The 25,918-nt window shown below is 58.5% G+C and overlaps 1 protein-coding gene and 1 long non-coding RNA gene across 2 annotated transcripts; one reads left to right on the top strand and one right to left on the bottom strand.

Moving 5' to 3' along the window:
- On the top strand, positions 1-23,450 carry LOXL1 (lysyl oxidase like 1). The gene is made up of 7 exons (XM_074354113.1): positions 1-1,531; positions 15,130-15,238; positions 18,093-18,230; positions 18,667-18,823; positions 19,291-19,386; positions 20,968-21,083; positions 23,113-23,450. Exons 1-7 carry the CDS (start codon positions 355-357, stop codon positions 23,117-23,119), a joined length of 1,800 nt encoding a protein of 599 aa, XP_074210214.1. The 5' UTR covers positions 1-354; the 3' UTR covers positions 23,120-23,450.
- LOC123616911 (uncharacterized) lies at positions 21,847-25,567 on the bottom strand. The gene is made up of 2 exons (XR_012502704.1): positions 23,901-25,567; positions 21,847-22,772 (listed from the first exon to the last, which is right to left on the bottom strand). It is a non-coding gene; the product is annotated as an uncharacterized LOC123616911 (long non-coding RNA).
- Between the last annotated feature and the right edge of the window lie 351 nt (positions 25,568-25,918).

Here is a 25,918-nt window from a genome sequence, read left to right as displayed (position 1 = left end):
ACCTCCCAATGCTCTCAGCCTGTTGCTTATTCATTCAGAGTGGGAAAGCGCCAGACCAGCGGCCAGCCAGTGCCGGGCTGGCCATGTAAGGCCCCCAGGCGGTCTTGCCTGTCCGGTGCCCTGCGGAGAGCCTCGTGCAGCCCTGGGCACCGCCCCTGCCCTGCCCTGACCCCTTGGCCTCGAAATGCTGTCATCGGAGGAGCGGTCCCGCTCGGGACAAGGCCAGGATGGACAAAGCTAGAGCTCGGGCAGGCAAGGAGCCGTCCTGTCCTCGAGGCCGTGGGAAGAGAAGCACGCACAGGGGGCCGCTCTTGAGAGCCTCCTGGTCCACCAGGCCTCTGCAGAGGACCCACCATGTCTCTGGCCCGAGCCCGCTGGCAGCTGGGAGCCCTGGTGTGGGGCGCCTGCCTCTGTGTTCTGGTGCACGGGCAGCAGGCGCAGCCGGGGCAGGGCTCAGACCAGGGGCGCTGGCGGCAGCTGATCCAGTGGGAGAACAACGGGCAGGTGTACAGCCTGCTCAACTCGGGCTCAGAGTACGTGCCGGCGGGGCCGCAGCGCTCTGAGGGCAACTCCCGGGTACTCCTGGCGGGCGCCCCGCAGGCCCCGCAGCGGCGCAGCCAGGGGGGCCTCCGGCGTCGGCAGGCCCCGTCCCTGCCCCTGCCCGGCCGCGTCGGCTCGGACACAGTGCGCGGCCAAGCGCGGCACCCCTTCGGCTTCGGTCAGGTGCCCGACAACTGGCGCGAGGTGGCCGTCGGGGACAGCACCGGCATGGCCCGGGTCCGCACCTCTGTCTCCCAGCAACGGCACGGGGGCCCCGCCTCCTCGGCCTCGGTCTCGGCCTCGGCCTTCGCCACCACCTACCGCCAGCCGCCCTCCTTCCCGCAGCAGTTCCCCTACCCGCAGGCGCCCTTCGTCAGCCAGTACGAGACGTACGACCCCGCGTCGCGGACCTACGACCAGGGCTACGTGTACTACCGCACGCCGGGCGGCGGCCTGGGCGCCGGGGCCGGGGCCGCGGCCGTGGCCTCGGCGGGGGTCGTCTACCCCTACCAGCCCCGGGCGCGCTACGAGGAGTACGGCGGCGGCGGCGGCGGCGGCGAGGAGCAGCCCGAGTACCCGCCGCAGGGCTTCTACCCGGCCCCGGAGAGGCCGTACGCGCCGCAGCCGCCGCAGCCCGCCGACGGCCTGGACCGCCGCTACTCGCACAGCCTGTACCACGAGGGCACCGCGGGCCTCGAGCAGGCCTACCCCGACCCGGGCCCCGACGCCGCGCAGCCCGGCGGCGGCGGCGGCGGTGGCGCCTACGGCGGCGACGCCCGCCTCGGCTGGTACCCGCCCTACGGCAACGTGCCGCCCGAGGCCTACAGCCCGCCGCGCGCCGTGGAGCCGCAGCCCCCCTTCCGCGTGCTGGAGCCCCCCTACCTGCCGGTGCGCAGCTCCGACGCGCCCCCGCCGGGCTCCGAGCGCAGCGGCGCGCAGCAGGGCCGCCTCAGTGTGGGCAGCGTGTACCGGCCCAACCAGAACGGTCGAGGTGAGTAGGTCCCTGGAGCCCAGCCCCTCCTCCGTGCTGTACGGGAACGCGGCTCACAGCTGCCAACGAACGACCCCCGCCCCGCCCCCATCGACAGCCCCAGCCCCCGGGCTCCCACCTCCCACCCAGCCTTCCCCTCTCCAGGCCCCACCAGCAGTGCCAGGATTTGGCCAGGCAGGCCCGGGCTCTGACCCTGGCTTGGGGGTTAGGGAGTGGAGGGACTGGACAGGCTTTGCAAGGAGGCACCTTCCAGACCCGGCTTGGGTCATCCAAGGATAAAGTAAAGGAGCCCCTCTCCCGACCTCTCCTTCATTGCAATCAGGGCATGTCCTCCACTCTTGGAGGTGCCCCTCTGCCAGCCACACAGGGTGAATCAGGAGCATCACAGTCAGAAAGGCCTTAGGGGATGGCTCTGGGGGTGTGGCAGGTTCCTGGTCACTGGGCATATGTGAGCTTGGCCTGAATGAGCAGGAGGTTAAAGAGAGGCTCTGGCCCCAGACAGGAGTCCAGACTAGAAGACCAAGAGTTCCTTCAGGGGGACACTGCAAGGCCCGGACTGGAAGGGCGAGTGAGGCACTGGCCTGGGCGCCAAAAAACCTTAGTAATTGAGGTAAGTAATATTGTAATGCATTTTTAGATTTAAAAATGCAAGAAAAGATGAGCAAAATATCCAAATTTTAAATAGAATTGGGGGTGGGGGAGGTGGGTATAGCTTAGTGGCAGTGCTTAGCATGCCAGAGGTCCTGGGTTCAATCCCCAGGACCTCCATTAAAAAAAAAAAAGTACACATCCCTTTCTAAACAGAATCAGTGATGTTGCCATGCCAAGGTGTAGGTGAGCCTGAGGCAAACTGAAAAACCGTCAATACTGGTCAGTCCTCATTTGAAATTTTGATGTTTTGTTTGTCAGATTTTTTTTTTGCGTTAATTTTGATTTTTTTAAAATATTGCCTCAAATATTACTTCTCTTAGTTACTGAGTTTTTAGGCACCCTCTTAAATTTTGCACCCCAAGCCAGTGCTTCACTCTCTTCACTCAGTTCACCCTAGTCCTGGCTCTAGGGGAGAGTCCCAGGAGGCAGCTGTGGACGGGGTGGGGGTGAAGATATGACCTAATCCTGGGAAAGCCCAGCCACCTGCTTGCGAGGACGCAGCAGAAGGGCAGCCTTCCTTCCTGTGACGGGCACCTCCGCACATGCCGTTAGCAGACGGGCTGCCTTGCAAGGGCCCACTAGCGGTCCGGCCGGAGCTGAGCGGCCACTGACCTAACCTCTGTCCTAGAACCCCTCTTCCTGCTCCTGTCTGCAAGTCCAAAGTCAGCTTTGGTCAAGGTTTTCCTTTCAGCCCCCAGTGTGTATGCATTCCACGCCAGCCTTGCCTCTTTCAGGCTGCAGTTAAAGCCCTGATTCTCTGCTCCACACCAAGGTTGCTGTGCTGGGCCCAGCGGTAACGACTGAGCACTGCGGGGGCCCAGGGGCACAGGTACTGCACTCCCAGCCTTTGCTTCTCTGACTGTGTCCGCACGGGGGCACTGCCTTGTCTCCAGCCATACTGTCCTTGGGTGAGAGGCTGCTTCTGGGGTGGAGAGGGGGGGACTCCTATCTCTCTAGGGTCTACTGGAGAGGAGTGTCCCCACTAGTAGCACTCACTCCCTCACATCCAAGGCGTAGCACCCCAGTTGAGAACCTGCAGGAGCTCAGGACAGGAGCTAGATGGAGGGCCCTTCTGTGATGTGACGTCGGATGCGTCCTCCTGCCACCGTGGCCCCACCCACATCTGGACCTCACCAGGACTTGCATCCCTGCAGCAGGGCACGTTACAGCTGTGCGCCAACTAGTCCTAGAGCTCCGTGGAGGAGAGCACATTTTATCTACAGGCTGAACTTTCGTGGCAGCTTTTCTTAGAATGCAAGACTGCAGAGTGGGGCTCAGCCAGAAGCGGTCTAACTCTGGGCAGAGGAGAAAACCGAGGCCTCAAATAGCCCTGCTGGCAGAGCTAGGCCTGGGACTCAGCGTTGAAGCCAGCGGGTTTTCTAAGGCTCCTCTTTGGCCTAAAAGTTCTTAAGGTTCAGAGAGGGACTGGCCAGGGCAAAGCCATATCTGGAATGGGGCTGCTTGGTGCTTAGCAAGGCCTCTAGCCATTACCCCTGAGCCCCAGGGTTCACTTGAGATTAAAGACATTTCTCCCCTGAAGGTAGTATACCAAATGCCAAGCTGAATCCAGGCCCTGCCCTGGGGAGGCATAGAAAAGGGGGCACCTTAGTGCTATGATGGAGCAGGCATGTGGCAGATGGGTTGGGGGAGCCCAGGGGAGGGCCTCCCCAGTCAGAGGGTTAGGGCTCAGAGAGGACTTCCCAGAATAGGAGGCATCCAAGCACTGCATCCTCCAGGTGCCCCTTCCCAAGTCATGGGGGGGATGGTGTTGGGGGAGGAGCAGAGTGCAGGCCTATTCGGATCTCACAGAGAGGCCAGAGAGGGAGCAGTACCTTCTCCATCATTTGTTCCTCTTCCCACCCTGCTAGGCCGGGACCATGGAAAATCTCAGTTCAGGGAAGGCCAAACCCTGTGCTTGAGATCAGACCCCCAGGCCTGGTGCGGGAGTCCAGGGCGGATTCTCCGAGACTGACCTCATTCCTCCTGGCCACACACCCAGGGGTCTGAGGCTGGGCGCTGGCAGCCGGCGTGTGTGTGGGCGTGGATGTGTCCTCACAACACCAAACACATGTGCGCACCGCCTACATCCCTCCATGTTTGGGCGGTTTCCAAATGCCTGTCGGGAGCCTGGTTTCTTCCTTGGGCTCCTGCTGCACCCTCTTTCCTCCTTTCCTGGGTGGGGGCTGCCCAAGAACTCCTGCAGTGCTGTTCATTGTCCCTGAAATGTAACTGGAGGGAAGGCGGGGAAACAGAAGCCCAGAGAGGGTCATACACCTGGCCTGGCTGTCACAGCAAATCTGTGCAGAGGTCTGGAGGGTGGCCGGTGGCATCCCCTGTGCTGTGCCTCTCCCTTTGCCGTGGCCAGGCCCTCTTTTCTTGGCCTCCTCACCCCTACTCCTGCCCCCCACAGCCTCAGCTTCTCTGAGCTGATGGTATCCATTCACCTAAGATGACCCCCAACCCCAGAAGACCACAGTTCTTCTTGCAGGGCATCCCCCTTACACCCCAACCCAGCCTGATTCACTGGCTCTGGCAACCCTGTGAAGGTCACATGGAACAGGCCACCCCGGCTGTCCTCCCAGGGCATCTGTGGTGGCTGTGCCAGCCTTGCCTGGCATGAGTCCTCCATCCCTGCCCTCACACAGCCAGTGGGAGGCCAGGAGGGAGCTGTGGCTGCCTCCTCCCTGGTCACTGGCCCCCAGCTTCTCCCTTTACAGTCCACACCCTACACACGGGGCAGATACACTCTTGCGCTGCTGAGCATGTTACTTTTCAGCTCAGGAAGTTTCTGTGGCTCCCAAGGGCTTCAGAACCAATCTCAACACCTTAGCCTACCGCTCCAGAACCAGAGGCACCTCCTTCCTCTCCTCCCCTGCTTCCTCTCTCAGGCCTCCACAGCCCCATGAGGGCCTGCTGCTCCTGTTCCATCTCCCTGTGTCCCACACAGGGGTTGTAGGATGCTCCGCTCTCCATCCAGCCCCCTGCACCCAGGAGTCCTGAGGGAGCCCCTGAGGGTAGCCCTGCTCCCACCGCCACCCCCACTGCCTGCCCCCCTCCCCTTGGTGGCCTCCTTGCCTCAGGACACCCACCCACTCCCACAAAGCTTGTAGTAAATGCCGGGAAGGATGGAGCAGACCTCCCCTTGACAAGCATCCAGAGTTAGAACCCCCAGGCGGGGACAATAACAACCTCAGCCACTTACTGACCAGCACATGCTGAGTTTAGTGGCTTGAATGTGCAGCTTCGCTGACACGGCCTCCTAGAGTGGTGGGGGCTTGTCACCCTCTGGTACAGATGAGAAGACTGAGACCCAGGGAGGTGTCACAGCTGGTGCGGCTGAGCCAGAATTCAGACTGAATCTGTCGTCTCTGCATTGGCCCTGGTTTGACCCAATAAGACCTTCCCTCTACCTGCGAGCCAGGCGGGGCAGGATTTGAGCCTGGGCCTCGGTTCCCCCAGTTGGCCCTGGGGCAGGGGGGATAATTCTGCAAGCATAGGTTGGACACTTTCTATGTCATCTCCCTTAATTCCCACAGCCACCCCACCAGCCAGGGGCTGTTATTTGTCCTATTTTGTAGATAAAGTGACAGGCTCACTAGCTGATTGTCACACAGTCTCTTAGTAGTGAAACCAGGGTTTGAGTCTGTATGACTCCCCATCCTGAGTGCTTAACCATCATACATTATTTCCCCCCCCCAATTTTCATGTATTAGGCTTTGCCTTGCACATCCATTTGGTCATGCAGCACATAGTTGACTTGTACCATGGCCTGGGCACTAGTTGCGACAGTGAGATGGAACAGTGAGGGCGCCTGGCTCCGGAAGCAACGAGCACTTGCCCAGTGTGGTGCTAGCGTGAAGCCTTGTCATTCCCACTCCAGACTCCAGATCATTTGTTTAACAAACACCTTTACACGGCAAACAGTGTTCACTCAGTGCCTGACACTGTTCTTGGAGCTTTACAATTAAAGTCCTTCATCATAACTATTATCCCCATTTTGCAGATGAGGAAACTGAGGCCCTTGGAGGTGGAGCCCAAGGTCACGTAACTGGTGACTGGTGGAGGCAGAATCACAGCTCAGCACCTCTCTTTCCTTCCCTGAAGTTGTCTCAAGTTGCTCCTTCAGGAAAAAATGGGGTCTTTAGGCCAAGGAAGCTGTGGGAAAGGGTCAGACAGCTGTGGAGACAGAGGGACTTGGATCCTCTTCCTACTTCCCTGTTTGGCAATCGAAGGTCACTAGTGGCAGAACAAACAAGTCGTGTCCGGGGCGGCCTCATCGCCGGCGGCTGACTTCCTGTCTCCTCTCATGTCATCCAGTTGCAAGGCCACATCCTCTCTCCCCTGCTCTCAGACTGGACCATTCCTGCAATAAGAGCTAGCTCCCACCTCAAATAATCATAATAGCAACTAGTATTTATTGAACCCTTAATATGTCCCAGGCACTATACCAAGCATTTCACTTTCATTTCCTCAGTTAATCCCCCAGCAATCTTGTGAGGTAAATGGTATTATCCCCATTTTACAGAGGAGGCCACTGAGGCAAGTAACTCGTCCAAGGTCTCAGAGTTCATCAGTGGCCAGGCTTGGACCCAGGCTGACTCTGTCCCCCACTGAACCACCCCAGCCTTCCCTCCACTTCCCTCTACTCAGGGAAGGGCATGTCTCCATGTTCATTGTTTCTCTCAGGTCTAAACCCCTAGGACACCAAAAGTTGGGTTTTTGCCTTGAGTTTGCAGGTCCCACAGAGACTTTCAGGGTGGTGGCAGAGCAGGGTGGAGGTTCCTTAGGGCTTTGCAGGCATGAGGCTCCTGCTGCACTTGGCCTGGGGGGTTCTGACTTTTTGTCCCCTCCCCTCCCTCTCTCCTCACCCCAGGAGCCCCCATCTCAAAGCCCGCTAACCTTCAAAGGGGCAACTCTCCCCAGTAGTCCCAGCCCAAGTCCACCCTACTCCTGTCCAAGCCAAGAACACATGGAAAACTCCCCAGGGCAGTGGCTGGAACGGCAGGAAAGGAGCGGTGGGGGGAGGAGCGGGTGGTCCGCCCAGGCAGCCCACACCTGCTTCCAATTCTGTGCCCAGCATTCCTGCGGGGCAGCGATCTGCTCAGGAGGGAGGCCGGAAGGAGAGGCTGGGTCTCTGGGTCTCGTCGCTCCCCTGCCCTGACCTCATGGCCTCACCACAGGTAGCTGGACCCAGGGGGCATTTTTGTCTGGATTTGGGATTACAGGGGCTGCACCTGGGTCCCTCTCCCTCTTACTGATGAGCACCCAGAAACCGGGCATTTCGGGATCACCTGAAAATGGAGAGAGGGTGTCAGAATACCAGAGCAGGAAGGTACTCAGATGGGAAAGTCAAGGCCTGGGGGGCCTTTGCCACCAAAATCTCCGGAGACAACCCACCCTCCTTCCCCTTCGTGGGCGAATGGGAACCACAGGTTTTCCAACCCCAAAGCTAATCCTTTTTCAAAAGAAAGGGCTTTTGGAGTCAGTCCCAGCCTCTGCCTGATAATGAAGGCTGTGCTTGCACAGGCAGTGCCAGCAGGCCCTTTCTGGGGTGCCGGTGTCTGTGCGAGTGCTTGCTGAGGGCACTCAGGGGCCAGGCCCTGAGCTGGGTACAGAAAATTCAGGGGTGCCCTGGACCCATCCCTGTCCTCACCGAGGTCCCCGCCAACAGCGAGAAAGCAGGCAGGCAGGATGTCATGGGTCAGGCCCACTTCCATCTCGCCCGGCTCTCCGGCTCTCAGAACACGCTGTACCCTGAGTCCTGCTGGGCCAGCAGCTAGGTGGCAGGCAGAGGACAGTCTCACCTTCCCCTGCCCCCAGGGGCTCTCGTCTGGCTGAGGAGAGCAGATAAACCTCTCCTGAGGAAATTCAGCCATTCAACAAACGCTCATTGAGCGCCTTACTGTGTGCTGGTGCTGGTCTAGCTTGGGTATTCACTAGTGAAAGAGAGAGAGAGAGGGAGAGGGAGACAAAATCCTTGCCCTGGTGGATCTTGTATTTTCATGGGGTAACATAATAAAGTAGAAGGTGGTAAGTACTGTGGGGAGAATGGAGATAAGTAAGGGAGACCTGGAATGTTGAGGGAGGTTGCAAAGGCCACCAGGGTGGGCCTCATGCAGGGGACGTTTGAGCAAAGACTTGAAGGAGGCAGATGGGTGAGCCATGCAGCTGTCAGCAAGAAGAGCATCCCAGATGGGGAACAACCAGGGCAAAGGCCCTGCGGCCCTGTGGTTCTCAAGTGTGCTCCAGTGTAGTTAGAGCAGTGTGGCGGGGGAGTAGGGGCTTAATAGGCAACAGGGCCCAGGCCATGGAGGGCTTGTAGGCCACTGTGAGGACTTTAGCCTTTACCCTCCATGTATTGGGGAGCTTCAGCAGGGTTTAAGCTGAGCAGTGACATTTAAACAGGGTCCCTGACTGCTATGCTGGGGAGGTAGGCAGTTGGGTCAAAAGGGGGCTGGTACAGAGATCCAGGCCGAGATGATGGTGGCTGGGCAACAGGTAACAATGGAGGTGGTGGGCAGTCATATTCAGGATGTGTTTTGGAGCTAAAGCTGATGGGATTTCCAGATGGATTGGATGTGGGGTGTAAAAGAAAGAGAGAGGTCAGGCAGAACAGAAAAGGTTATGCCTGTGCAGCCGAAAGGATGCAGTTGCTATAAGCTGGGATGGAAAGGCTGTGGGCTGAGCAGGTTTTATAAGAAAGATCAAAAGCTCAGGTGACTGAAGGGTCTGAGGGGCAGGGAGGAAACCCAGGACACCGCAGGATCTGCAGAGGCCCCTGACGTCAGGGGCACTAAGCCGGGCCTGCAGGCTGGGCCGAGTGGGAGCGTGGCGGCTGTGTTCCAGGAAGAGTGTGAGTGAGTGAGGTGTGCAAGGAGGCGGCAGAAGGCTTGGCCAGAGGGAAGGGTAGCTTACTCCCCCAAAGGTGAGCAGTGGCCTCCTCCCAGCCCCACCCCAGCTGCTTCCTGGGCAGTTTGCTCAATGGAACAAACACGGATCCCCTCCTCTGAGTCAGGTCCTGCCACCCAGAGGAGCAAGGCCATCGCTGTCCCAGACTGCCTGTCCCAGCTGGTGGGGGCAGCAGGTGTGTGCCAGAAGAGGGATGAGGGAGGAACACCAGTAGGGGCAGAGGGGGGCTAACAAGGTAGGCTTTGGGGCCTAAAGACTGTATTCCTCAGTGAGGGCATATGTGCACACGTGTGTGTGTGTGTTTAGCAGGGAGCTCCAGGACAAGGGCACTGTGGGTCAGAGGTCAGGGGCAGAGAAGTTTAGGTGTACTAGGGATCTGCCTACTGACCCTTAGGATTAAGAGCTCTGGAAGGCCAGGTTGAGGCCTGACCACAGAAGGCCTTAGCTGCCACCCTGAGAAGTCTCGGCTTGAAACCGCAGCAATGGGGGGCCGCCGTTGAAGGCTGTGGGCCAGGCTTTACGGCCATCCTAGCTCCTTTGCCTGGGCTGGGATTGCCCTTCATGGGGGGGCCACGCGGATCCTGCAGCCACTTGCCTGCCTGCCCATCACGCAGGTGTGGCACCGCCAGGCCTGCGCTGACAATTTAATGTCCTGGTTATTAGATGATAATTTTACAGGGCACGGAGCTGCCAGCTCCTGCCCTGGAGGCCCTCCCGGCTCATCTTTATTCAAGGCCGTGCTCTCTGCGCTTTCTGCTTCCCCACCTGGGGGCTCTGCTGGCGTCTGGTGGCCTGAGCCAAAGCGCCCTGCTCTGCACGTATTTCACAACCCGCAGGCTCAAGAGATTAGGGCTCTTTTGCATGCCTCTTTCCTTCATCTGCTTCCTGTGAGCAGGAGGCCTGGGGAGGAAAGATTTTGCAGGAGACAGGGTGTATGGAACCCACAAAAAAGGGGAAGCCAAAAGGAAAGCAGGTGAAGTGTAGGCAAGCGACGGGAAGGCAACCTCAGACCCTGGGAGCTGGGCAGCCTCCAGGAACTGCGGAGCAGGAGGGAACAGATTTCTCCTAAAGCAGGAAGGATTTAGGTCAGATGGTGGGAGAATTTCCTGGCTGCTGAAGTATCGTCTGCAGAGGTTGTGAGAGGTCTTGGGCCCCTGCCCGAGCCGGGGAATGGACTGAATAGCTCCTGAAAATATTTTAATCTCCAAATGTTTATGGAGCCATCAAACCTGCACTCAAGGGACAGTTAGTCTAATCTCCCCACCATCCACGTGGGGAAACCGAGCCGAAGAATGCGAAAGGGACCCGGACGACGGGGCACTGGGCAGGATGGCGAAGTCGCCTGCTGGAGTCTTTCCCATAAGAAGGCCCCAGCTGAGCCCTGCCAGGGAAGGGGAGGACAGTGCTTAGCTTTCCACGGGCTGGCACGTGGGTCAGCCGGCAGCTCCAGGCCCAGCCCGGGGAGTAGGGCAGGAGGACGGGGCTGGCTGGTCCAAGCACGTCGGCCCCTCGAGAGGCAGTGTGAAGGGGCCCTGAATCCCCAGCAGAGGAAGGCCTGGGGGCAGAACAGGAAAGCAGAGTGCTGTGTCTTCACCTCCCTGGAGGGTCTGATGAGGCCACCAAGGCTGAAGGGCTTCCTCAAGACCAGAGGCCGCCTGCAGATGGCCTCGGGACCTGATTCAGTCTCACCTGACCCCTCCCCAGCCAAGCAGCCTGGCTTCGTCACCCCAGGGGCCTTTGCTGCCCTGACTCAGTGCCCCCTCCCCCCCATCCTGGTCCAGGTTCCCTGCAGCCTGAACCTCCGTGAGCAGCACACCTTCTGGGGAAGCGCTCCCAGGGGCTCAGCCCCAGGCTCCAGGGCATGAGTGAGGTAGAAGATAACCCATCTGCATAAATGGAGGCCATGAGGCCTCGAGAGGGGCCAGGCCTGCCCAGAGCCACAGAGGTCTGTGACGGAGCAGGGCGAGAAGTCAGGCTCCTGCCTACCTCCTGGGCACAGAAGGCAGGAGGCTGATAGTGACCAGGCTTCCCTGGGTAACCTGAGCAAGACCATCCATCTAGCCTTTGAGCGGTCGGCCACGGCCCCAGGGGTGCAGCCTCTGGAGTCTGGCTGGATCAGCCATGGAGAGGGCATGCTGTGTAACCCTATCTCACAATGACAACAATGAACTAGACAGATCTTAAAAGTTTACAGAGTGAAAAATCAAGAAATGAAATGAGTTCTATAGGACAAAGTCATTTATATACTTTAAGAATATATACTCACTTCCAAATCACTGCAGATGTTATACAGACAAACAGATGTCAAAGGTATGTCTGAGGGTCAGGGTGAGGGTGATGGTTAAAAAAATTTAATTATGAGTGGAGCCTGGCAGAGACCAGTGATAATGGTTAGTTTGCTCTGAAATGAGAATGATGATAAGTTCAGTTCTCTCCATTCATAAAAACAGGCGTCTCTGGAAAAAGTTCCCATTGGAACCTGCTTTCTAACATCTTTGGTGCTAGGCCCAGGGGCTGATGACTCTGTGTGCTCCAAATAAGAGATCCCAGCCCCCACCACAAAATTATGTCCCTTGACTGATGGTTCTCCCTGTCTTCTCAGAAACCCTTACCCTGTCTCCAGGGCCTTCCTTTAAAATGCACACTTTCTTGGGACGTTGGGAAGGGAAGGTGAGCACAGGGTCTGGTTGTAACTGGACTTCACCCAACATTGGCCACTTTGCCTAGAGTCCTCGTTGTACCCCGCAAACCAGGGAGAGCAGACTAGCACCCCTACCCCTCCATCCACAAGCCCCCACTCAAGCCTGCCCTCATCCCCCTTCCAACATCACAGAAGCCACCGGCTTACCCAGGCCTCTGTGGAGGGGCCGACAGCCCAAGCCTGCGGGCCTGGCTGCTGATGGAATGCCTCCTGGGAAGGTGGGCGGAGAAGGAGGCATTTTTCCTTCCTGGAAAAACATACCAGCTGAGGGAGGGGGCCTGCTGTTCCCAGGGACCTCAGCAGGGGATCCTGAAAGGGGGGGGGGCCCAGCCCGAAATCTCTAGGCTGCTGTCTTTTCCAGCCGCTTCCCCCAGAAAAGTGAGGGTGTGACAGAGGCAGAGCTCCGGCAAGGGGAGCCTGTTAGGGACATCACAGGACCCTTGTGATGGTCAGAGATGTAGAACAGAAGAACCATAAAATGGTTGGAGTGATTCCACTGAAGTTCCGGGGAAGGCACAACGAAGCTGAAGTGATTGAAAAGCAGATAAACGGTTACCTGGGGTGGCGGGGGTAGGAGGGGGATTTACTGAGAAGGAGCAGGAGGGAACTTTCAGGGAGGGCGGAAAAAAATCCATAGTTTGATTGTTGTGGTAGTTACGCCGTGTATACATTTGTTAAAACTTATCAAACCGTATGCCTAAAATCTGTGCATTTGACTATATATAGATTATACTTCGAAACCTCATTTTTATAAAAAGAAGAATAGCAAGTGGTATCCTGGAAGGAGGCTGGGACCTGGGAGCTCCTCTTGGGGCCAACCTGACTTGCTATGTGACTGTGGGCAAATTCATTGCCCTCTCTGAGCTTCCGTTCCCTTCAGCACTTCTGTGTGCTCCAGGATCTTGCAAGGGACAGGGTGACATGAACTCTCGTGGATGATTGGACAGTAAAATATTAAGCCCCTAATCGTTAAAGAAGCTTGCCTGACAGGCTGACAGGACAGGGAAGTCAGTCAGCCTGGGAGCATGGGGAGTTACCCTGCTGACGGGTGACTGGGACCCAAGGCCTGCCTTCTGGGAGCGCATAGTCTGGAGGGGAATAGACACAGGTAAATATGATGAAATATAATTATAGATCAATACAGATCTAGTAGTGAGACAGAAGTGTGTGTAGCTTGGAATGTCACTGCCAATCAGGGAAGACTTCCTGGAGCAGGAGGCACCTGCCTGAACCTGAGATTCCTCAACAGTAAGAGAAGGATGGTCATCTTTGGCTCAGTACAGGACCAGGGTCAGGGCTCAGTGTGTGACCAGGATCAGGACTTAGTATGTGGTCATAGTCAGGGCTCAGTCAAAGGCCAAGAGTGGCACCAGCCCTTACCGGCCTTGAATACCCTTGGCCTCTTAACTGGCTCTTCCAGCTTCCTTGGACTGCATAAATCAACTCATGAAATGGCCTAGAGAGGAAGGGTCGGGCCAGAAAAGCTTTGTGGAGCCATCTGTGCAGTGTTTATTGAAACCAGGCCTGGGGTGGGGGTTGCAGCCCGTCTGGTGCCAAATGCTGGGTCTCCTGAGGCTTCAGGCCCAGCTGACCCACTGCCATATGTTGCTGAGGGAAAGGCTCTTAGATGATGGGAAAGGGGACCATTCCTGTCTTCTTCACCCCCTCCCCCTCAAGCTTCTGGGGACCAGAGAGTGAGAACCAGCTTGATACCAAGGTGGCCCCTTGCTATCAGGGCCTGAGGATCCCTTGGGAAGTGACTGCAGGCATTCCTGGGGGCTTGAGTAATGGGGCCTGGGCTGGCCAAGCAGCCCCCATCAGCCAGGAGCCACCTCATCCCCACCCACCCTTGTGCTCGAGCTTCCTCTTCATTCCGAGTAGGTGAGGTCACGCTGGCGGCTCCTGCGTGAGGCCCAGGCCCGGGCGAGCAGGGGTAGGGTCTGGGAGCCCCAGGGATGTGTTTGTGAGGGGTGGCGTGCAGGCAGACACCTCCGTGGAAGGCTGAGAAGCCAGAGCCCCATCCTCTGCCTCATCTTCTGGGCCTGTGAGCTGACAAGAGGGTTTTGGCAGTGGGAAGAGGGGGCTGGAATCCTGTCCGTGTGACTCAAGCCCCCTCACCATTGCCTGTCCCCCAAGAGCAGAGGGCTTGCAAAGCTAAGAGAAACTTACAGCTTCATTTTATCACTTATCTGCCAAAATCCCTGCAGCCTGAGAGGGGAGGGGACATAGAGGCCCAGGCCCATTCCCCTTTAAGTCGGTGGCTGAGCTGGGATGGAGCCCAGGGCTCTGGAGTCCCCCCACCCCCCACCACTCCCACACTCCCAGCATCAAAGTCTCTCCTCCATTTCTCATGCAGATGGGATCTGCACACCTGAGTTTGGTTTCTGTTTATTCCTAACAACTCTCACTAGGGCTAAGTTATGTATGGAGAGGGGGGAGGCGAATGAGCAGATCCCCGGCTCTAGCAAGTCCTGGGGGACAAGCAGTCCCAGAGGCGGGGGCAGACCCCAGACTTCCCTCTGGCACTGGGCCCTAGGCCCTGCAGGGGAGGAAGCCAGACCTTACTCAGATTGGAGGCCAGAGGCTGCAGATAGGGGAAGGTGGGGTCAGGTCTGGGGGCCAATGACAGGAAGAAAGGAACCCTGAGAAGGCGGGGCTGGGCGTGCAGGCCAGAATCCTGCCGCTTAGCAGCCTGCTCTGGGGAGGTATTCGCCCGTGAGCCCTTCCCGTCCTGGCCACCCCTACTTCTGCAGGCCACTCTTTACCTGGCTCTGCCTCGGAGCCTTCTGCCGCCCAGTTCACACCAGAAGCCCAGGGCTCTCTCTCGGCAGTTCACAGAACACCAGCTACGGGGGTGAGAGGAGAAGAGGGCGTCTGGGGGTGGTGCCCAGAGGCCCGAGAAATAAGGACACGGAGAGTGTCTCAGCCAGGAATTACTTGGTTCACTCAGTCCTGCCTCCAGGCCCTTGTTCAGGCTACTCCCCCTGCCAACAATACCCTTGTATCTTCTCTGCTCTCCAAATTACCCCTGGGCTCAGATCTTGCTCCCATCCCAGCTCTTCCAGGAGGCTCAGCGGCTCCCACAGCATGGAGCTCCAGAGGTGAGCCCCGTGCTCCTGACGCCCTGACGCCACACATGAGCTGAGGGAGAATGGTTCAAATCACACACCTAGCTCAGGCTGGGAGGCTTCCAGGAGGAGGCAACAGCTTGGGTTCCGGGAGGAAGGAGAATGGCAAGGGGCATTTGGGGTTGGGAAGGCCTCTGGGCCTTAACCATGACTGGCCCGACCCTTTCCAATGCCAAGCACGCCTCCCCCTCTCCCTCTGCCCACTGCAGGTCTCCCTGACTTGGTCCCAGATCCCAACTATGTGCAAGCATCCACTTACGTCCAGAGAGCCCACCTGTACTCCTTGCGCTGTGCTGCAGAGGAGAAGTGTCTGGCCAGGTAAGGACTGAGGACGAAGCGCAGACAGTGTCTCAGAGCCATCCAGAACCCGTGCTCAAGCCGGCCGGCTGCCTGCGGGCTGCACGACCCTGGCCAAGTGCCTGAGCCTCTCAGGACCCTGGCCTCTTCATCTGTGGCCCTTGCCTGCCCCAGGGGGGTCATGTGGGGAAGGGAATGTGTGTGATCCAGCATTTCTGTCTATGTCATTATATGAGGAACTTAATGGCATTTCATCTTCACACCAGCCCCAAAGGTACGTGTTCCCCTGTCAGTGAGAGGAACTAAAATCTTCTGATCTGAGCTGCCTCATCAGAAGATTCCTCCTGGGGAGCCCAGGAAAGTCGTATGTGGGGGGTAAGCCTTCAGGTTAGAGGGCAGGATTAAGGAGCCATCTCCACAGAGGACAGGTGTGGCTGTCCAGCAGGGGCAGTGGGCATGGGTGACAGCGAGGCCTCAGTTATGTGTTTGCACTAGAGAGAAGGGAAGGACACCAGTTTACTCAAACCTGGGAGGTGAGCACAGCCACCTCTCTGTTATTCCTGGGTGATTCTGCCTCTCACAGAGCTGGCTTCTAAATTTAGTGAATATTCTGTTCAAAGATGTATGTTTTGGGGACATCTTCCTGTGCTAAAAGAACTAGTTAAAGATTACGTTGGCCACCTTCTTTTGTTGACATCCCTCTGTGTTGAAAGCACCTATTTTTCTTAATTATTTGCTTTTTTTTTTAACATTTGAACTCTATTTACCTTCACTTTTTTAGTATCTGGGAAGCCCTTTGGAACTGAAACATTTTCTCACTTATGGAACCTCCAGTTCACTGCCACTCAGAATAGCTGACCACAAACTGTTACCTATCTGTAGCAAGATAAGGAGCTTGCACCAGAATGTAACTCAGCTCACTGCTTCCTTATCAAGAAAGTCTCCCTTCAAAAAAAAGAAGTGTCAGCTGAACCAGACAGTGTGACGAGCGATGCAGCTGATTAGCGTGCTGGTGCAGGTTCCCGTCTCATTACAGACGGGCCACAGACAGCGGCCAGGCACCAGCCCAGGGCCCACACATGAGTTCCACTCACTCAGCCTGCCCACTTAGGTCTTATCCTTGGGAAGAGGGCGTCATGGTGCTGCTCCTGCTAGGATCCCTCCAGTGGGGAGGGATTCGGCCTCTCTCGCAGTCCACTGAGGCTGAGTTTTGAGGAGTTTGAGTCAAAACCAAACTGTCACCGCATCTTCACGGAGCATCCTGTGCGCCCACACCTGAGCTCCTGGACAGGCTGGGGAGGAGGCAGCTGGGGCCCCACCCTGGGGGTGGGTCTCCTGGTCTAGCTGGAGAGAGTGGCCCACCCATGGCTGAGCGACCGAACCAAGAGACAGGGAGTGGGAGGAGAGCTAGAAGGGACAGTTGGCAGGCAGGAGCTGTGTGAGGTCAGCGCAGGGAGCAGCTGGCCGGGACCGAGGCATCAGCGGAGGCCGGGCGTGGGATCAGACCTAGAAAACGCAGCAGAACTAAGCCCTGGAGCCCTCGGAGCTCGTCGGAAGTGTGGGCTGCAGGCTGCGCCAGTTCACAGACAGCAGGCGGAACCCAGATGAGGGAAGGGACTGGCTCCAGGTCTCCCCAGGAGTCTGTGGCCAAGCTGGGCCTAGAACCCAGACCCTGATGGTTTCCCACGGTGTGCTGAGCCGAACAGAAGGGCAGGATTTAACTGAACAGAGGGAAGGAGGATGTTGTGTTCCAACACAGACACAGACAGATTCCAAGCCTCCCTCAGACAAGGCCAAGGTCCTTACATCCTGGCAGACAGAAGCCTGCACCGCCTGGTGTCCAGACATCCTCTCAGAGAGAGCTAATCCCCATGACGGGCTACCTCCTGCCTCTGGCCTTAGGACCCAGACCTTAATGAGTGCCAGGGAAGTGCCCCTGAGGCTGGCCAAGACAGCTGTCATCGGTCAGCTGGAGAGGGAGGAGCCTCCAGCCAGCCGGGCTCCTCCAAGGGGTGTGCGCACGCGTCCCGCCCTGCCGCCCCGCGCGTCTCTCGCTTTTCCCTTCTCCCCTCACAAGGCTCATCTCAGTGGGCGGCTGGGATCAGCAAGTGAGTTGTGAGCAGGCAACCTGCTCCAAACCTGTACTCCCCAAACAAAGAAGGGCAGGTCACTGGCCTGAAGCCACACAATCAGGGAGAGGTGGCCTCATCACACGAACCCAGCTCGGGGCGGGGGGTCGCAGGCAGTGCTGTTAGAGCTCACAGGCAGTCAAGATTTCTCTAACTGGGGCAATCAGGGCAGACTTTCTGGAGGAGGGGACCTGATGTGGGTCTAGGAGTCTGGGTGAGTTCTGGGTCAAGTGAACAGCACAGTCGGAAGAATAGTTTAGTGAAAGTTGTCTGTTTGGGAAACAGTGTTTGAAACTGGAACCCAGGGTGTGGGGCAGATGGGCAGACAGGACCAGGGAAGTGAAGAGGCTTTTGACACTGAAGAGCCAGAACCCGTATCTTAAGCCCACGCCCGAGACGGCATACTTTGGACAACAATTAGGGCTCTGTCCAGAGGAAGACTTGTCAGAATCTCCTGGATATGGCCATTTCTAAAAAGCCCTCCAAAGACTTTGATGTGCCCCCACCTTCAGGAGCTGTCCCCAGCTGAGAGGCGCTGCAGGCATCAGGGACCCTCACAGGGTCATCGTCAGGCCAGATGCTGCTTTAGAAAGACTCCCCTGGTGGCCGCCAGCCACACGGTGGGGGCAGAAAGGAGGGGAGGAGAGGCCCGAGCCTTGGCCGCCTCAGGGGCAGCCGTGAGGCTCTCCGTGCTGGATGTGTGTGCCTGGCACCCGACCCCGCTCCGGTCTCCCGCGTCCCCACAGCACAGCCTACGCCCCGGAAGCCACGGACTACGACGTGCGGGTGCTGCTGCGCTTCCCCCAGCGTGTGAAGAACCAGGGCACCGCAGACTTCCTCCCGAACCGGCCGCGGCACACCTGGGAGTGGCACAGCTGCCACCAGTGAGTGGGCGGCCCGGGCCCGGGCCCTGTGCTCCCCTCCCCTTGGGCACCCCGGGAGGGGCGGTCCTGGTGGGGCGGCCCGTGAGGTACTTTCTGCCCAGGAGCCATCACCGGGGAAGAGCTTTTCAGAGGAGTCTCAGCGAAAGCTGGACTGAAAGACGAGACAGAGAAAGACGGGTTCTGACAGGATGGAAGTGTCTAGAATACGGGAGGTGGTATGGGCGGGAGCCCAAGAGGGAGGGAGGGGTCCTGAGGAAGAGCCCTCCTAGGGTGACTGGCTCAGTGGGGACAGCAGAGATGCCACCTGTGGGACACAGGGACTAAGGAGCCCAGACTGGTCAGGAGTGGCGTCACAGCAGGGTCACCCGGGCCCGCCTCAGGAGGGGGACGGGATGGGAGGGCCGGGCGACCCCGCTCTCCCCCTCCCCACCCCCAGACACTACCACAGCATGGACGAGTTCAGCCACTACGACCTGCTGGACGCGGCCACAGGCAAGAAGGTGGCTGAGGGCCACAAGGCCAGCTTCTGCTTGGAGGACAGCACGTGCGACTTCGGCAACCTCAAGCGCTACGCCTGCACCTCTCACACGCAGGTCGGGCTGGGAGGCAGGCGGGGGCTCGGGAGGCTGCGGGGAAGCCCTGGCCAAGGGTGGGGCTAGTGCCAAGGCTCCCGGCCGCTCAGCTCGGGCGGGCCATAGTGTGGTCTCACACGCAGGTTGGGCTGGGAGGCAGGCGGGGGATCGGGAGGCTGCGGGGAAGCCCTGGCCAAGGGTGCGGAGGCCGGGCCAAGCGGAAGATGGGCCATTGCCAAGGCTCCTGGCCGCTCAGCTCCGCCGTAGTGTGGGTGGCGCCAATCCTCGGGCCATCACGGGGCCCCTCGGGGACCCCCCTCCGCCCCCAGGCCCCGTCCTACATCATTCCCAGGGGTGTCTGAGCAGCCACCCTGGGCCAGGGTCAGGACGAAGCACAGAGCAAGGAGGGCCCCGGGCTGCGGCAGGGGGCGCGGGGCGGCCCTGAGGGGCGCACAGCACCCAGCCTCTGCTCCTGTCCCATTCCCTAGGGCCTGAGCCCGGGCTGCTATGACACGTACAACGCAGACATCGACTGTCAGTGGATTGACATAACTGATGTGCATCCCGGGAACTACATCCTCAAGGTAGGGCCGTAGGTCCGGGCACTCCTCCAACCCCATGCTCACGCTCAGCGTCCCCGCCTCTGAGATGGGCTTCACCCTCCGGGCATGTTCCCTCCACCCCAGCCGCTGAGCAGCTGCTGGCATTCCTGGGGGGCCACACCTCCCATCTGAGGGTCTTCGCCTCAGACAGACACAGCCTCTTCCACAAAGACACCAAGGAATCTTCAGCCCAGATGTGGTGATGCTAGAGGAGGTGGTGACTCTGTCCTCCCTAAGTGACAGAGGACTTGGAGAGCCATGTGGTCCATCCCCCTGTCTGTGGGCAGGGCAAGCTCTGTACCATCCTGCAGAGACCACTGCCCTTCCCTGAAAGAGACCCCCAGCTCCTCACAGGACCCCTGAAAAGTCAAGGGCTCCTGTTACCAGTAGTCCCTTCTGGCCTGAACCCCTCCTCCATGTACACTCACTCCAATGCCACTCCCCTTGGGGGCAACAAGTAGAAAAGCCCGTGAAGGACGCATAGCCCAGTGTGGTACATCCAGGCAGGCTGGGCGGGGGCAGATCATAGTGACCTTCCCCAGGGAAGCCAAATCTCAGCCTCATCCTTGCAGGTACAAAGTGAGGGTGGGGCGCACTGCTCCACGCCAGAGTAAGGGAAGAGCAGAGAGCTTGGGCCTGGGAGCTTTAACTGGGAGCATGAAGACGGGCTGCTGGGGGGCTGCGTTCAGAGCCCAGCAACCTCGAAGCAGTTGGTTGCAGCCCCATCCCCTCAGCGGGCTCGGTGGGGCCTCTGCCCAGCCTCACACAGGGCCAGGGCTGTCAACGGTATTCTTCTCCTTCTCTCGTTCATCCACTCACCAAACTCCTACAAAGGCCCCTCTGAGTTCTAGACACTGAGGATTCAAGACACATAAGTAATGCGCGGTTCCTGCCCCTAAGGAACGTAACTTAAATGCAACACCACTGCGCCTGTTTTTAATGTACTGCAAATAAGGCTGGATGTAGTCTGCCCCAGTGGAGCTCCCCTATTCCAATCAGTCCAACATTTAAAAGATTTCCTTGTGTCCCAGCAGCTCCTCTTACACGTTAGGCTTGGGCCATCATTTCAGTGAGTGTCAGGTGCCTTACGCTCCAGGGTAGGAGATGCCACCTGGCATCAGACAGGCCTTCAACAGGTCATCTAAGCAGGCATGCACGGTGAAAGGGTGTGAGCCTCGGAGTCAGGGAGGCCAGGCATAGGATCCTTGCTCAGCCCCCACTCACTGCTGCGTTCCCTGGGGCAGTGGTTCAACCTCTCTGACCATGAATGCCCCATGCAGGGTCCCCCTGGCCTGGGGTCTGCGGCTGAGGGAGCTTCCCATCTTCCCATAAGGATGCTCCGATGAGGTTTTCTTTGACTACGAGCTGTCTCTTCATTCCTTCCTCTCTCTGCATGTCCCCCATCTCTCCATCCGTGTGTCTCTGTCTCTGTCTCTTGCGCTCTCCTGGTCTTTCTCCATCTCCCTGTCTCCTCTGCATCCGCCTGTCGGCCTCTCCAGCTTCCCTGTGGAGGCACAGTCCCCCCACCAGACCCCTTCTCCCTCTGTTCCTCTTCCCCTTCAGGTGCACGTGAACCCAAAGTACATTGTTTTGGAGTCGGACTTCACCAACAATGTGGTGAGATGTAACATCCACTACACGGGTCGCTACGTTTCTACAACAAACTGCAAAATCGTCCAGTAAGTGCTCGCCCACCCTCCTCCCCGCCCCAGCCCCTCCCCTACCTGAGGAGCAGGCAGGGCCGGGTGAACACGGAGGATCCCTGCACACAGCTGCAGCTGGGTCTGGCCCACAGGCCGAGTGGCGGGGCCTTGAGCGTGCCCCGCCCAGGCCGCGTGCTCGCAGCGGGGCCAGCGGGGCCAGTGGGGCGGGCGCCCCAGGCCTCCTCGGGTGGAAACCAGCTTGCTGGGTGGAGTCGCATGGGCTCTGCAGTCCTGGTTCTGTGACTCCCTCGCTCTGTGACGTTGGGCAGCTCGCCTCACCTCTCTGAGCTATTTATCTCTTAGGCACTTCCCACGCAGGTTCATGAGGACTTAAAGGCCTGATGTCTGTGTGTGTTCTGGAACCCATCAGTGGTGCTCCATGAATGGCTGCTGTGTGATCACTGGTGTCCTTATCAGGGGGACTGAATTAAGCAGTGCCAGACTAGAAGTGATTCTGCTTGGAATGAGCCGTCATCAGCCCCTGGGCCTGGTTGTGGGGGGAGTGGATAAACTCTGGGCCCACGCCTTTGGCTCGTGGCTCCTGGGCAGGGTCCTGAGCTGTCCCTGCCCGGGGCTGGCTGTCTTCTGCCTCTCTCCTGATTCCCCACATGAAGTACTTTACAGAGGGACCCCCTGCTTACAAACTCACTAAAAAACCCTACTCCACTCCATGTGAATTTTAAATGTTTGATCAGGTCAAAGCAACTCTTTTCCATTTCAAAAGTAAAGAAAAATGGAGTAGTCTCCTAAAGCTTTAGTCCATCAGCTGGGGGGACAAATGGCAGAGATTCTAAGGCCCAGAAACACATCTTTCCCCAAACATGTATGCTTATGAATGGCCGACAGGAAGGAGAGGTTTAGCCTATGACCAGAGTCAGAGCTCAGTGTGTGCCCAGGATTAGGGCTCAGTGTGTGTCCAGGGTCGGGGCTGCATGTGACCAGGATTGAGGCTCAGCATGTGGCCAGGGTCAGGGCTCAGTGTGTGTTTAGAGACGGCCCTTTCCCCTTGGCTGCTACCACTAAGCTGACTTCACAGCCCCCACCATTCCGTGGGAACAGTAGCCTCTGGCTCAGTTCAGAGATGAGGTTCCTCGTCAGCAGAGTGAGAACAGAGTCATCCAGGTCACAGGGTGTTTGAAACGACAGAATCCCGCCCCATCCCTGGCAGCTTAGCCCTTTTGCAGGCCTGGTTTCCGGCACCTCCTCACTTCTCAGGGCCTATCTCTGTTCACTTAAAATCCAGGGCTCACCTAAACGGCAGAGGTTTTCGGAGAAGAAGCGCGAGGGAAAGAGAGGGGAGGGCGGACAAGAGCAAAGGGGGCCGAGGGGTGCAGGGAGGCCGGGAGCCGCCTCCCCTCCTGTCCTGCTGCTGGGAAAGGCGCGAACAGCACCCCACTTCCCAGGCGGCATCGTGGGCTGGGCCCCTCAGCGAGGCAGACAGAGCAGCAGCATCCCTGAGCCCCCCTCCTGGGGCCTGCGGGCGCAGGGAACGCCGGGGCCCTTCCTTCCGAGCCCTTTACATAAGTGCTTGGAAAGGCTCGCGTCTCATTAGCGCGTCTCCACGACCCTGACCGCAGGCGGGCGGCTGGGCCAGCACACAGGAAGCCGGACGGAGCCTTCCCAGAAAGGCCACGGGACTGACGCCTGTGGGTTTCAATCATGTTTCTGAAAAGGAAAAAAGAGGCCTTTTTTTCAAAAGTATTGAGATAGAAAAAACAAGAAAGTATTTCCAAACAGTAGCAGCTCTGCTAATGGCCTAGAAAACAATTTGGAACTCAGGGCATGGGGGGGGGGGTGGGAGTCCACAAAACCCCTCTTCTTGGAGCTGGGGGTGAGGGGTCCCGTCCCCAGAGCCAGGAGCACTGAGGGAGGTGGAGGCCTGGGCTGCCCTCCCACGAGGGATCTGGGCGGTGGGAGGGAAGCGCTCTGCCGGGGAGGCAGTTGGGGGGCCCTGCTGAGTTGGGCCGGGGCGCTACCCCTGAGCCTGCTCTCTTTCCTTCCTTAGGTCCTGATCTCATGGAGGGTGTACAGACGGCCAACCTCCCCACCTCCTAAAGCAGGCCCTGCTCCCCAGGCAGCCTCCCGCCAGGACAAGCCCGGCCGGGGGGCCCAGACCCACCACCCACAGGCAGGGGCAGCTGGACCCCGAGAGCATCCTTCCCTGCCCGCCTCAGGGAGCGAACGTGGACTGAAACCACAGGGATTCCGGATGCCAGGCCCAACTGTGTACTTAACTTTCCCCTACAACGTTGTTTTGTCGGTCGTTGGTTTTTATTTTTTATATTTTGGCCACACCACAGCAAGATTGCCCAGGCCTGGGCTGAATAAAACAAGGTTTTTCTACTCTGTGGTTCTGCAAGTGGCCTGCTGGTCGGGCTGGCCAGGGCTAGCTTGGGCTCAGAGGACATCCTTGGGCTTCATCCCGCCCTAGCAGAATGCGGAAAGGGTAGCCACAGCCCTGCAGGACCACAGCTTGACCGAGAGGGCATCACACCCACTGTGGAAACCCCGCAGGGTTTATCTCGGGGCCAAGCCTGCTGCGAGGGAAGAGGCCCACGCCCCACTAGGGGAGGGGCGCAGGTATCTCATCCTCCACCCCCATCCCCCCTGCAGCCGCACACTCCCACCCCCCTTGCTCTCTCACACAGTCACCCACTCCACCAGCCACTTGCTCCCTTACTCACATATTGAGCGCCTACTGATCGCAGGGCCCATGCTGGTGCAGAGCACACACCAGAAAATCAGTTCCTGCTAACAGGATGGGGGGGTGCACCCCTCAACGTGAACTCATACCTAGTGATAGCCCTTTGGGGCAGCAGTGGAGCTGTCACATGGGGGGGTGGTGTCTGCCTGGGAAGGGAAAGAAAAGTTTACTTGGCAGAGGCTGATGGGGGTGGGGTGGGAGGTGGCCCTCTCGCTCCCGCCCTGGCATTGGTACCCCGAGCTCTGGATACTGAATACTCTGCACCCACCTGCCTCCTGCCAGCTCCCTTCCTTCCCTGGGGAGTAACACTAGTGAGAAAGGGAAAGAAACTTGGTCCAAGAACCAGGGCTCTGGGTTCCCAGGGCCAGTTCTCCTGCTCAGTGGCTGTGTGGCTTTGGGCAAGGCATACTATACCTCTGTGCCTCAGTTTTCCCATCAGTAAAAGGGGAATGCTCTCCTGGCTGGCCCACATGCTGACACAAAGAGCCACTGAGCTGCTGCTGCAGGTGCAGGTCCTGGGCGAGCGGCAGGGTGTCGGACCCCCCAGGTCACGGTGGACTCCCCAGCCTGCTGCAGCCAGCCTCCTCCAAGGAGAAGGGGCGCCCCCAGCCATTATGGCCATCACACTATTCACGCCTCAGGGTCCCAAAGGGTGGAGAGGGAGGGCTTCTTGGAGCCATGCTATGCTTCCAGAAGGTCCTGGCCCCAGCCTACTGTAGCCCTTGGGCCACTCACCAGCCCAGGCAGAGGATGGAGTGGAATGTGGCTGCAGCCCCTCTTGCCTTCCCTCACTGAGTCTTGCTGGATTCAGCTCTTTCCTGGCCCAGGGTGAGAACGGCAGCCCTGCCCTGGTTCTGCTGCACCCGAACCTACAGAGTCTCAGACATGCTGTTCTAATTGCAGCCCCACCCCTGGGTTCCCCCAGGAGAGCAAGGGAGGGCTCAGACTCGGTCACCAAATTCCATACTGTCAGAAGGACCCTGGGGGGTTGAAGCAAAAGTCCCCAGTTCCCAGGTCAGAAAGCTGAAGCCCAGGATAGGAGCCTGTCTGAGGCCACAGGCTTCAGCAGGTGCTCAAGGGAGGCTCGTGGGGAGGCACAGTGCTCCTGGCAGGGCCGGGGGCTGCCCGGCTCTGGAGGGGGCCGGATGGTGAGGATGAGTGAGACCACAGCAGGAGGAGCAGGAGGGAAGGAGAAGACCACCTTTGTGCCTGAACCAAAAAAGGGTTATTCCTTAGAAGTCACATTATGGGGCTTGCCTGGTTGGTGAGGGGCTGGTACAAAAAGGTTCCCTCTCGGTCCACAGCAATGCCTGTGTGCCCCGCCCCTCCCCTCCGAGGTGGAGGTCCCTCTCCCGCCTTCTGCAGCATCCACACTGGCCCCACACCTGATGCCTGCCTCTTGGGCCAGCCTCCTGAGGAAGCTTCCTGCTTGCCCCGCTGATTCCAGACTGAGTGAGATTAATGACACGTGCCCCTCTAGCCTGGGGCTGGGGGATTACTCCCCAGCTCCCAGCAGGTATCTCTCCTTTCTCTCCTTCATGGTCGATACCAAGGCCCCCTTGGCCACCCACCATAGCCTCTGAGCCCCACTGGTCACCCACAGGGATGGGCCCTCCCCAGCTGCTCCTCACTGTGGCTGCCTCCGGCACACGCCCACCCACAGCATTTGCTGGGAAGCCCCGCACACCTCCCCACAAACCCCCTGCCATCCCCCAGATTGAGTCCTGCAGGCAGAGTCCGGCGATAGGGTTGGCATCAGCCGGCCAAGCAGAATGAGAGGCACTGGCCGCACCTCGGAAACTTCACTGAAGCCCGTGGGTTCCGGTCAGGAGAGCAGCCAGAAGCCAGGACTCGAGGGCATGCCTGACACATCACCCTAGAAGCTGCAGTGGAACACCCTAAGAATGAGAAAGTCCCGACAAAGCTTTAACAAAGCTCAAAGCATGGAAGGCAGGTGAAGCCGGTAAGGAGCTCGGTTCCCACATGCCCTGGCTATGTAAAATCACTTCTTTTAAAAAATTTTTTTAAATTAAATTTAATCTGCTTTGAGCCCCTGGCAACCAGGTGGGAGATTCAATGTCCTAAGTCATTTTACTCCCACCCTGGA

This window comes from Camelus bactrianus, chromosome 27 (assembly GCF_048773025.1).
Source record: "Camelus bactrianus isolate YW-2024 breed Bactrian camel chromosome 27, ASM4877302v1, whole genome shotgun sequence".
Lineage (NCBI taxonomy): Eukaryota > Metazoa > Chordata > Mammalia > Artiodactyla > Camelidae > Camelus > Camelus bactrianus.
Note: the sequence above shows the minus strand (reverse complement) of the source record. Positions and strands in the feature narration are given on the sequence as shown.